The sequence below is a fragment of the Mugil cephalus genome, chromosome 10, assembly GCF_022458985.1.
Source record: "Mugil cephalus isolate CIBA_MC_2020 chromosome 10, CIBA_Mcephalus_1.1, whole genome shotgun sequence".
In the NCBI taxonomy this organism is placed as follows: domain Eukaryota; kingdom Metazoa; phylum Chordata; class Actinopteri; order Mugiliformes; family Mugilidae; genus Mugil; species Mugil cephalus.
This window is the reverse complement of record NC_061779.1, coordinates 4,975,000-4,987,777: the sequence shown is the minus strand read 5'-3', so window position 1 is coordinate 4,987,777 and position 12,778 is coordinate 4,975,000. Positions and strand designations below refer to the sequence as shown.

Genomic DNA, 12,778 nt, shown 5'->3' with positions numbered 1-12,778 from the left:
AATTAGTGGGCTCCAGGAGTTCTTACTTTCATTATTTTTCATCGTCTCCAACATGATCTACACCGGGCAATGCCACTGTCAGACTCAAGCCTTTTAACCTACATCTCCACCTTTAGTGGAGTTAATTAACATGCACCCAGAAGGCCTATTACACCAACACAAAGTTTAATAGGGAGTCTAAATGTAAGGTCACCGGTGACACTCCTTTGAGAAATATTAAAAAGTTAGGACAGAAATAAAAAGACAATATGAATCATTTTCAAAGTTTTATTTATGCTGCCAGACGCAGCCACATTGTCGTCATTGCTCTTCCACTTGCGCTAATCTCCTGCTGCCTGCTTTGGCTACGGAGATGAGGAGGATGAGGAAGAAGCCCACGATCCAGACAGCTGCTACGGGCAGCACCACAGTCGTCAGTATGCCTGAAATAAATGAGAAATATAAAGTATAATGGTATCCAGATCAAATACAGTGAGGCCTACAGAGAAAACAGACAAGCATCAGAACATGCAACAATATCCCTGCTCATAAGGAGGCAGCGTTAGAGTATAAGGAATGTTAAAGAAAATGAACATTACTGGATGGAGGTCTGTCTGGCATTTCAATCCTAATGGGTCCATACGAGAGGAGGCCCTGCGTGGGGTCTGCTCTCACTGCCTCTCGTTTAGTGACTGAATTACAGTTCTGTAAAGAAACATGGAAAAATGAGCCAATAAATGCTGCTTCCTTTGATACTTAGCTGAATAATTCATTCATAAGAGCATCTTTAGATGTGAAAGTAAGTAAGACCGAGAGCTCACGGGCGTGCAGGACTTCTGGTCGTCCGGCTCACACAGCTGCACAGTGCAGTGCAGGTAGAGGTCGTGAGGTTCTGCTGTGAAGCGAAACATGTCGAAGCTGTAGCGAACCGTGGAGCTTCCCCCGTTGTGTCCCTGCTCTGCGTCGGTCACGTTGAGGAAGGACACGGTTCCGTCGTGCACACATCTGCATCGAGGAGGACAAAGGAGGTGTGGAGTTCATAGCTCGCGGGACAAAACGGATGTCAGTAGAAAGAGGTGTTCTAACCCGTTCAGGAGCAGCGTGTGGACCAGTGCCTCCGAAGTGTTCAGCTGAGGGGACTGTGTGGCCCAGCATTTATTGATCATGAGCAAGAAGAAATCTTCAGGCTTCATCACCTTCACCTCGACGTACACCTACACAAAAGACGGATTAAAAAAAAAAACAAAGGTAAAATGAATCTGAAGCCACAATCAGCACTAATATGATAGGCCGAGCTGATCCTAGTCTCCCAGCATGCACTGGGGTCTCATTTGACATATTGTATTTAACAAATGCTGAGCACACTTTGAGAGCATAGGTGATTGTTATTTTTAACGGTACTTTGTGTAAATACATCCTAATACACCTGGTAAATCCTGGTAGTGTTCAATTCAAAGCTTCACAGAGAATACAAGACATTTATTAGTCTTGTAATTTATTTATTTCAAACTTGGAAGTACACTGAGGTGGCAGCCTCATTTACTTTATAGCCGAGCTAATACAACAAAAGAAAAACCATTAATAAGACCATTAAAATAAATTATTGTTTAAGTGTTAAGAAAACTTGCATCTACTTAACTGTGACACTGTTCTCTCCTCTTCTGTCCTCCTCATCATAAATGCCTCGTATTCTGTGTTGTGGTTTAACCTTCAATAGTTTAGTTACTTTCCACTGTGTTACTATATTACCTCAAATTACTGAAGTATCAAAAGTATCGATATTTTGATTTGAGAATTGATGTTTGAGCGTAAAGACCTGGTATCGAAAATATCGATATTTCAGTATCAATCCACACATCACTACTAAGTGGGGGCTTTTGGGTCATATGGGTTGAAGGGCCTCTCAGGATCATCCATCAGATACTTGATTAGTTTGGGTTCTAGTGAATTTGGAGGCCAGATCAAAACCTTGTCTAGTTTTTCATGTTTTTTTAGTCGCTCCAACCGTTTGTGTGTCTGTGTCAGGCTGCATCCTGCTGCCATCAAGAGTGTCTTTGCTATGGGGTGGGGGTGCCTGGTCTGGTCTAGGTGGGTGCTACATGTCTAAGTAACATCCACATGAATAAATGCCAGGACCAAACGTTTCAGAACACTGAAGTGTCACAAGGTGGTTAATGTTGTTTACTTCTCCTGTCAGTGTACTATAAATAATATGAGCCCAAACTATTGACTGGAGGCACGTTACATGACAATGAAGTGAAACTGAAGCACAACAGTGTGTGGATTCAACCTTTTTTTCCTCAGTAAGGATTCATGTTTTTGGCCCAGCACCTACAAATGAGGTGCTCTTAGATATACTGATAGACATATATCGTACCTTCTAGAGGTTTAAAGCCACTCAGTATGCTTCTGGTGATATTCAACTATCAGATTTTGCAGGTTCAACAGCAAATCCACACAATTCAGCCGACTGCCCACCTTATCTCCAAGTTCAATGGTGGGAGCACTGGTGTAGGCCTTAGCGTAAGTGTGGTTTGTGTACAGCATCATCTGGATTGTGGCATCGAGCTCTTCAACGCGCATCACAGTCTCACTGTCGGTATAGACACACACACACACACACAGAGAGAGAAAGATAACACAGAAGTTTCAGGAGGCTCTAACTTGAACAGTGACACATGCATCATAAGAAAAGACGTATTATGGACGGTTATGTGTGCGTTATTAGGTCAAAGATTACATTTCATACTTCACACATTTTATGTTCCTTTACCTGGAAAAGGGGACAACTGGGAAAGTCAGACTAACTTCTCTGATGTATGGATAGACGCATGTGAAGTCCATCTTAATCACCGGATCTCTGATGATGTTTCCAGAAACCTGAGGCTCCGAGAGTAGACTCAGGGAATATGAGATGTGGGTTAAGTTTTTCTGCAAGAAGAAAAAAGAAGAAGAAAATAAAACATGATCTATAGCTGTACGAGGCTGACGCTGGTATTTAAAGTGGATAATTATCCCGCTGTACCTCAAGGAGCTTGCCTCCACAGGTGAGGTATTTGTCTTTGGAGACCCTGGACATGTAGTACGGCACACCGTCGATGACCTCCCTCTGAGCACGACAAGACTTGTTTGGTAAGTGGAGGGACTCCAGGGGCACGTTGTGATGCCTGAAGAAATCCTCTGCCGCTCTGATTGCTATGTAATCGTTGCCACACATGACTTTGATGTGTGCATCTGTGAGGGAGGGGAAAAAAAAAAAAAAAAGATATGGAATGTGTATCCTCGAGATTCATTGCCATTCAAAGCCTTTTGTGTGTGTGTGACAACCACTCATCTGAGTTATTGGTTTATAAGTCCTTCTTTTACTGTCTCAGCATTTTGTATATTTTTTTAATGACCTTAAGTGTGATTTTCATTTATTTATTTATCACATTTTATGCTCTATATACTAGTTTTTATCCAGCTTCTGATGTTTCCTCCTCTACACATCCAGATGACACTGGTTTATTTAATCAACCTGAATGTATTGTCATTCATTTTCAGTTCTGTTGTTCAGTTGTTATTAATATGACTGTGCCTCAGATTACTGATCTCTGCATTGAAAAAAAAGGGAGTTTCTCAGAAGGCTCACAAAACCCTTTTGACCAGATGCATCCAAAGCACAGTTCAGACGCCCAAAATGGAAAAAAGGTCGTATCATTCCCCAAGAGGAAAATCAAAACTAAACACTTGGAACCGGCATTTCACGGAGCATGACAGTCCAGAGAGAACTCCGTCATGTATCTATAGCGCAGGCTGTCAAACCCACAGTGAAACACTGTGGTGGGAATATTCCTAGTTTACAGCTGCACTAAAGAAACTTCTCCCCTGGGAGAATCAGCCCTTCAGTCCTTAAGAGATGCGCCGCTTCCTCTGTTTCGCATCCTTACAGGGAAGGATTCATACTGCAGCTGGATGATGAGCCCAAACACACCTCAGAGCTTTGCACATTTAAGATGAAAAAGATTTTCTGATCGTCGTGGACTTTATATTAAAATCATCTTAAAAGTAAACTTTTAAGGAGGAATTAAAGAAAACAAGTCGGGGGGTGACACTGGGTTTGAACAAACTTGTAGTCCATGCAGCCCAGGTTATTCTGTTAGTATCTATACAAATATATATACAAATATATATACAAATATCTATACAATATATATACAAATATATATATATATATATATATTTATATATATATATATATATATATATATATATATAATATATATTTTTTTTTTTTTTCCCACAGATTCAGCAAAAATTTAATGCCAATATTATCACTGGAATTAAGTACCCTGATCACGGTTGGACCTCACTGGCATTAGTTTTGGACATCCATTCAAAAATACAGATTATATTGCACTTACATATATGCTACATAACATGAATGGTTTACTTTTTTATGCTTTAATGTTCACTGGCGTGTATTAATCTCAAATTTAAATGATCAAAGGAGCAAAAAAAAAATCTTATTAACATACTAATGTTAACTGGTTAACTCAGGGTTGTGCCTTTTTTCTTTTTAACTCAAAACGCTTACTTCTGTCACAGTGGTCAGCATAAAATCCGATGGCACACTTGCAGCTTTTCTGGTCTCTGGACAGAACACACCTTGTGGGATCAGTGCAATGCGCCACACTGCAGACTCCTACAGATGCAGTTGAAAACAGCTTTAATAATTGCAAATGCTGCCACACACCTCAGCCTTCCGCGACTCTCTTCTCCTTCTCCCTTTCCTTACCTTCCACCCAGTGGCACTGGAAGCCGAGGAAAAGCGCGACGACGAGGCTGAGCTGGTTTGAAGAGGGGATGATTCCACTTTAAACCCCATTTTCTTTTAATGTGCGGAATAAAAATCTCTCCATGTAGCTTAGTTGCCTTAAACGTAAATGCAAAATAAATGTGTTCACACCCACCTTCAAGCCGATTAGTCTCATTGCCGTAAGGATATATTAATTTTTAAACTCCGTATGTGCAGTCAAACGGGACGTTTCTCCTCTGTTGTGTTCGTTTTCAACACCTGCTGCTCTCCAATTAGGAACACCTGCTGGGCCGGGTTGTCATCCGTGCTCTTAAACGCGATTAAATCACGCCATTTATTTGTTTTTGCATCGTGTGGTGCGTTAAATTGGCGAAATAAAACAAATCATGCGTAAGAAATGTTATTCTAAAAATTCCAAGCACCCGGGGGCACAGGCAGCGTTTATCGACCGGGAGCGCTGATTTATTTATGAACGTATTTTTGGAATTAATTTATTTGTCGAAATGATCCATTTACCGGGCTTTGTCAACGAATATGTGAACTTTATTTTTTAATAACCACCGTAAAAAATAATGATAATAATAATATTAAAGTCTTATTCTTATTTTGTTTTATGATTTCCATTTTCTAGCTACATCCACTTAGAATATCATTTATATTATGTATCATGGATAACGTTATCTTAATTTCACCGCTAGGTGGCAGCATTGTCAGCTCAAAGTGGTTCACTTTATAAAGTTCACCTCATCCTCATTTACAGTACAAACCCTTTCCCGATCAGCCACAACATTATGACGTGAATAATATTGACCATCTGTGACAATACAATGATCTGCAGGAAAACTTTGGGACCTGGGATTCATGTGGATATTACTTAGACATGTGCCACCCATCTAGACCAGACCAGGCACCCCCTCACCATGGCAATGACACTCCTTGATGACAGCAGTATCCATCTTGACACGCACACAAAACCTGAAGAACAGCACAAGGTGTTGACCCAACCCCCAAAATTCACTAGATCCCAAACTGATAAAGTATCTGTGGGAAGACCCATGTTCACCTTCTGGTGAGTCACAACTAGTTTTAGAGGCACAAGGGAGACCTGCACAATATTAGGAAACTGGTCATAATGTTGTGCCTCATCTCTGCATATTCAATTAGTAATTGTTAAGTTTAAGTATCCTGTGCAAACTGCAAAAATACTGGTAAATCGTGGACACAAGAATATATGTGTGTGTGTGTGTGTGTGTGTATTTCTACACTCTGACTGGCATTGTAACCACACGGTTGATTTTTTTTTTGTAGCAGTGGTAGTAGACGATAAAATGCTTTTAAAAATTCTCATTTGAACCCATTTTCTAACCATTGCTAGTCATTCAGTTTGATACACAAATTTGCCAAAGTGTGAACACATTATATATATGCAAATATCTAAGCTTTGGTTTTTATTCTTTCTGAGCTATAGTGGTTTTGAACAGCTTGAAAATATACATCATACACCTTCAGTATTTATATTGTGTGAATCAGTACAATCGTGTGAACATTTTAATGATGGTTTGTCAAAATGCTCAGTTTGCAGTGCACGCTATTAATATAGATTAAAAATGAATGATATTTATTCGTATTCCTTAATGTGGAAGTCAAAGGGTTAAGCCGTCAGTGTGAAGTCAGAGCAGGTCATATCAGGTCTTTGAGTATCACAGCGTCTCAAGGGGAAGCCATAAGTGGGTCACTGCATTTCCTATTGCGCCAACTCATCACACCCAGAGGCTGGAGTCCATATTTCTCAGACACCGTGTTTGGGTAAAGACCATCTGCTTGCGACGGGACAGGGCAAAGCCAGAAAGTGTAGCTGTTACTGATGAGACGGGCCTGCAGCAGGCATCCTCCTTCTCTGACAAATGACCTCCAATCAAGACTTTAAAGGGGTCCAGATATAAACAGCCCCCTGCCGGGTCCAGCAGAGGCATTATTGTACCTGCCTGTTTAAGCATGAACACATTTGACGCAGATGTCAGGGAATTTTGAACATTTTTCACCATCACCGAGAAAAACAAGAACAAAGAACAGAAAGCCAAAACCCCAGCCAAACTAAATTTTAGGCCTAGAAAAAAACAAAATCCAATAACATGAATATGACGCCATCCAAATCTCCACATGTAGCGTTAAGCAGCAGTAATAAGTAAAGATGGAGTGATGAGATAAAAGCTGACTTCAGTCACGGTTCCCATCAGCATTGATTTAGCTCAAAACGAGTATCAATCTCTCTTTTTTCGTGAGTAGAACTGATTCTTTTGCAAAGAATTTAAACAAATGAAACCTGAAAGAAGGTTTTAGGATAATTTTTTTGGTGAATTTGGAAATTAAAATGCTGACGGTTCTGGGATCAAACTGATTAAACAAATCATTGTATTTTAACAACTTCAGGTCAAGATTCTTATTTAGCAATTTGCTTTAAGAAATTCTGTTTCCTATCATCAAGTGTGTCATTATCTGTGATGAAGGTGTGTGCTGAGGTGGGTTTGTGCTGATCCAGAGAATCTGCCGGCAGATTTAATTAGCTTTTCAGTTTGTTAAATTGCTTCCTGCTGATGAAACCTCAAGGAGCCATGTATTTTCTTTTTTTTTTTGACCTTGGCCTCATGAACCACATTTTAAATTGCATTTAAAGTCCTCTTTCATTTTAGTAGTTTTTCCCCGCAAAGCCCCCAAAACACCTCTAAATTACAAGTTGCTCGCGAGGTATAATGTTTACTGCAATAACCTCAAATTAAAATATAACAGAAAAAATACATAAGTAAATTAAAAGTATTCTTTATTAACTGACAGATACTGTACATCATAGTGCTGAATTTAGCCCACAATTTGGCAAAGTAAGGCAGAAAAACGCGGTAAGAATGGATGGAATGAAATAACTGATGATTCTACTACAAATTGTACTTGTAGCGCCGACTTGCAGCGTCGTGGTTCTTCCTTCTCGTCGGCAGTGGTGCGGTGCCACCCTGGTGTTGTGAAATAGCCGGGTTATAGGAGGTGTCTGTCGTCGGCCTGATTCACAACACCAGCTGCAGCACGCGCACCTGAGAGGCAGCTCGTCTCCTCGACGCCGAAGCACGTGGATATAAACAGCTTAAACGCCTTCCACCAGCTACGAAAATAAAGCCTCGTATAACCCTGACAAATACATATTAAAACACCCTAAAGACAAAGTAACGCTTCAGCACAAAAGCAACGTAGAGGACGACGTAGAACTCGGAGCATCTCCGATCGTGGTAACAGATGAACTTCTCAGACACAGTTATGTGGAGCAGCCAAAACAGAACGAGCCTCCATCTGTGTTCTCTCAGGCCAGACTGAAGGACAGAGAGTGCGGGCCACGGATTTAACAGAGGGGACGGAGGGTGTTTGTTTCTTGCAAACCTCATACCTCATGTTGGACCAAGCCTTGGCAGGCCCGTCAGCAGCATTGTCAGTTTAAGTAGGTTGCAGTTGCTAGGATGGAGGTCTAAATAGTTGCTGACAGACACGGTGGTTTATGCCATAGTAACATAAAGTGAGGTGGGAGATTCTAAAAAGGCGCCAAAAAAGTGAGAAAATACGAGCTGATTTCCACAGAACATGCAAAACTTTGGTGATCTGGCCCAATACAACATGTTCAGCAGCTTGTCTTAAAGCAAAAAAAAAAACAACAAAACACCCTCCTCCTTTTGTTACCCCAGAGATCGCCCCTCTAATACAGGCAGAAATATCCCTGCAGTCCTTCAGCCGAGCTCAAAGCCAGAAGACCATCTGCCTGGGGGACAGCATGTGTCACAGTTACCACACTACAGCCTGCGGAAACATTCATGGCTGCAGCCGGCGACACTCAGAACTGTGAGGAACAACTTAAAATCTGTATCATCGGGAAAAATAATAATAATAATAATTGGGCTCCATCTCACTCGGTGCCCATTCAAGAAACAAATCCAGTTAAAGCTGAATTAACACATGATGACAAAGTTTAGCGTTTGTTGACTCGTATGTTCTAGTTTCTCTGAACATTGTTTCCTATATGATACGGTTTTAAAATGAATGAAATGATTAAATGAAAGAAATAAAACATTTCGTTAGTTTATAACGCTCTAAACTCATACGGATTGTGAAGTGATGTAGTTGTTGTATATCAACATCTGGGGGAAGTTAATGCGAAGGAAACCCTTCATTTAGATGGGCTCACAAAGCGGAATAATTCCACTCTTAACTTCCTGAACTGAGGAAATAAAATCAGTTGCAGAATAACCAATGGAAAAATTATGAAAGAAAATTTTAAAATCATGCCCAGGCTCTAGCTTTTGAAGTAGACGAATCAATTACAGTATATAATTAATGAATCTTTAAACAAAATCAGGCAAAATGAAATAAAAATAAATGTAATGGACATTAAATGTTATAAAATAAAAAGACAACTGAAATGTAAACTTTTTTTTTTTATTCCAAATCATTAAAGATACAAATATGAAACAACAAAATGGGGAAAAAAAATACAACAACAACAACAGAACAAAACCAACAGACATAACGGGAACACAGATGGGTGAAATAAGTGTTGATGAACGCGGTAGCTTGTACCAAACAGAATGGCAGACATGGGCGAGTGTGTGGATGCCTGGGCCTTCGGTGAGGTTTATGGAGGGAAGGTGAGTTTGTGTCGATGTTGATCTCAGTTCATGAGTAATTCCATCTGCACCAGTCTTGCGTTGGTGTCTCCAGCCATGTTGTAGGGAATCATGCCGGCAAAGGTGATCAGAGCTCTGGCCTGGCTGCGCAGTTGCTGTTGGAAGAAGAAAGAAGGAAGAAGAAGAAGAAGAAATGTTAACATACAAATTAATGTACTCCAAAGCAAACTTGGAAAGACTGGTATATTATACTATATCCTTTAATGAGCATCAACGTGAGGCAAAATCTAGATCTATATATAATTGAAATTCAATAAAGCTACGCATTTAAGTTTACCAAATGCCGATTAAGCTATTCGTGAATCTTTTGGCATTTCGCTGTATTTCGGAGTTTTGAATCAACCACCAAGAGAGGGGAGCAGCCATATGGAAGAAGACGGAGTAGCCTGAAGCATCTAAGATGGTGGAAGATGGTGGAGTTAAGACTGTAACTGTGTGTTGTTGATTGAATTCGACGTCCCTGATGGTCACAAAGAATAAAATCGTTTCTGAAGCTCCAGATAAAAAGAAGAGGAAAGATTACAGTTTAATCAAGATTAAAACTGGGATAAAACCAAAAATAAAAAAAAAATATGCTGGTGGTGGTGTGGATTTTCCCCATTAGAGAACACAGAAAGAGAAGAGAAGAGGTTGTAGACTGCAGGCAAACATCATACGCATGCAGTGGTGCATTGTAATTACTGTCACTGCCAGAAGGGGGAGACATGTTTTCTGTATGGTAGCTTTAAACTACTGTGACTGTTTTATTTAAGCACAAACCACACAGTAAGTTAACGGTTTAGTCTTCTTAACTCATAGTAAAGACCTAGTTAGACATGTAAAGCACAATTCTTTGTGAACTTTAAATTAAATTTTAGGTAAACAGAATTGGTAGAAGAACCACCTGAATGATATCACGCATCTTATCTGCACTATAAGTAGCACATTACGTATAAGATTAAAACGATGTATTATTATTTATCTTGTTGTTTGAAATGCCGGTCACCAAATGAACAACTTGTTTAATATATGATGTAATAGGTCAACTGGAAAGGGGGCCGAATTAACCTGCTGAAAAGACACATATCGCCACCTAGTGTGGAGGAGGAGGAGGACATGTTCTCGTCAGTTATTCAATTTTCTCTGTTGCATGTAAACTGGGATAAGAACCGCATTCGCAAAGTCAAATTGTGAGCGTATCTTGACTGAGTTGTGTTGCACTGATGTTGACGTCATCCTCTGCTCAAACACAGCCAGTCTCCTCACCATGTCTCTGTCCTCTATGGTCCTCTGTTGTCGTCCTGGTGTGCCTGCTGGCGCCCCCTTCAGGCGCTTGTATTGTGTGTAGAGGATGTTCATGGTGGCCAACAGCACCTCAGACAGGTTGTGACGGACCTGAAGACACGGAGGAAATGTACCAAACCTACGTTTTTATTAAGCGTAAAACAAAAAAAAAATGTACTTGTGACAAAGACTGGATGTCCATTGTCAACGTATCGTTCAAAATTCCATCGCACCTCATCACTGAAGTTCCTGAAAGCAGCCACTCTCTCTTCTACGCTTTCCTGACTGAGAGGAAGAAGCTTCAATCGCTCCATCACCTGAAGGACACAGGGACAATGTTAATTATTACTAATTATGTCATCATTCACCGCTTCTCTTCTCCCTCTTCAGAGCTGCACTCACGTCATAGGCTCTGTCGACGTGACCGGCATGGTACTCATCAAAGAACGTCATCAGGTCTATCAGCAGGTAGAAAGTACTATTAACTGACTTCTCTCCTGCTATTCCCTGAGATCGATACCTGGAGCAAAAAGAGAAAGGGATTCAGTTTTATTCATTGCATTAATGCATAGATGTTATCCAGTGTGTTGAATGTGTGTGTGTGTGTTTGTACCTCTCAGCGATGGCCACTGCAGTGGTTTTTAGCCTCTCCTTGTTTGACTGCGGTGCGCTGACCTGAGCGATGACCGGACTCAACAGCCTGTTCATCAGCTCCAACACCTTGTCTGGGTTCTTCGTAGAGACAAATAAAAAGAGACAGGGAGACAATGAGGGGACTGCGAAATGACAACAGCTCCGAGGAGATACAGTACAAGATGAAAGAGCAGGGTCTGCTCACCTTGGCCAGCTCGTAGAGTTTAACCGCCTCCTCAAACAAGCCCTTGTTCTCGGCTTCTAGAGCCACTTTACTGATGATGGCTCTGGTGTCCCCTGCAAACTTATCTATGACTCCAGGCTTGACAAAGGAGAGAAAAAAGGGACCGGACTGAGCTTGAGAATCATATAATTCTTCTTGGTTTGATTAAAGAAACATCAGTCGTGCTATGAGTAACAACTATGGGAATGTTAAAGTTTCTTCCCTAAGAGTAAAACAGAACCCTGTCAGCCATGACAAGAGCATTACACACCAATTAAACATCTAACAGACCATGAGAGACACGGCATTTTAACAACAACCATCACATCTTTGTTTACTTGGTAAGCCTCATTAACGTTTGGTTGATTTATTCTTCTAAAGCCAATAAACTAGATCTGTACGAAAGTCACCCATTTTTGTTGAATGGGCCAGGAGCATTCCTCAGGATGTTGTTTGCTACCTTTTTTTCATTATTATTTCATATTATCCTATACATTGGGCACTCGGGCCATTTGGCCTCAGGGGCAAAGCCTCTGGCGAAATGATGTAACTGCATATATTAGGGTGCTGTATAAATGGTGAAGTCATGGTGCATGGTGTTATATATCTCAGTGTACCTCACAAGACAAAAAAAAATGTATGTACGCCTAACAAAGTGTCATCAAATGTGATAATTTTCAAGCATTTTATTATACATATTACTGCCTCACATGGATATAAAAAAATCTCATATTTATGAGCTTCAATTTAAGGCCAAGATGATATTTCTGTCTGGAAGATTACACCTGCTATGACCAAAGTTTACCTCGAATCGGAAAACAGAACATTCAAGCATCACGCTTCCAAATGGAATTAAGCATGGATTTGTGGCTCTGTTAATCAGGCTTGTTCCAGTGCATCCCACAGATACTTGATCAGTTTGGGATCTAGTGAATTTGGAGGCCAACAATTTAATTGTTCCAGGTAACATCCAGGATAAAGCCAGGTCCAAAAGTTTCCCAGCAGAACATTTGTCACAAGATGTTATTTACTTCTACTGTCGGTGGTCATAATGCTATGGCTGATTGGTGTATATCAAAGACTGATGATAAATGCTCCGGAGTCTACATAAAATAAACTATACAATAAAACCCTCTATGAAAGTGAATGTGTGTCAAAAAGAAA

At 40.5% G+C, this 12,778-nt stretch overlaps 2 protein-coding genes across 4 annotated transcripts in view; both read right to left on the bottom strand.

Annotated features, from left to right (window-relative positions):
- Positions 1-253: 253 nt before the first annotated feature.
- zpd (zona pellucida glycoprotein d) lies at positions 254-5,190 on the bottom strand. Its single transcript, XM_047596255.1, has 10 exons — positions 4,932-5,190; positions 4,757-4,808; positions 4,556-4,663; positions 3,005-3,213; positions 2,753-2,910; positions 2,458-2,572; positions 1,066-1,193; positions 801-984; positions 579-684; positions 254-422 (listed from the first exon to the last, which is right to left on the bottom strand). The coding sequence occupies exons 1-10, from the start codon at positions 4,950-4,952 to the stop codon at positions 301-303; spliced, it is 1,203 nt and encodes a 400-aa protein (XP_047452211.1). The 5' UTR covers positions 4,953-5,190; the 3' UTR covers positions 254-300.
- Positions 5,191-7,578: 2,388 nt separating this feature from the next.
- nup93 (nucleoporin 93) overlaps positions 7,579-12,778 on the bottom strand; it is a 29,531-nt gene continuing 24,331 nt past the window's right edge. For all 3 annotated transcript variants that reach the window (XM_047596241.1, XM_047596240.1, XM_047596242.1), the window contains 6 exons: positions 11,597-11,713; positions 11,372-11,490; positions 11,161-11,278; positions 10,992-11,075; positions 10,741-10,869; positions 7,579-9,590 (listed from right to left, as the gene is read on the bottom strand). In XM_047596241.1, the coding sequence (XP_047452197.1) occupies positions 9,480-9,590; positions 10,741-10,869; positions 10,992-11,075; positions 11,161-11,278; positions 11,372-11,490; positions 11,597-11,713 (678 nt within the window). In that variant the 3' untranslated portion in view covers positions 7,579-9,479. The remainder of the gene's footprint in view (positions 9,591-10,740; positions 10,870-10,991; positions 11,076-11,160; positions 11,279-11,371; positions 11,491-11,596; positions 11,714-12,778) is intronic.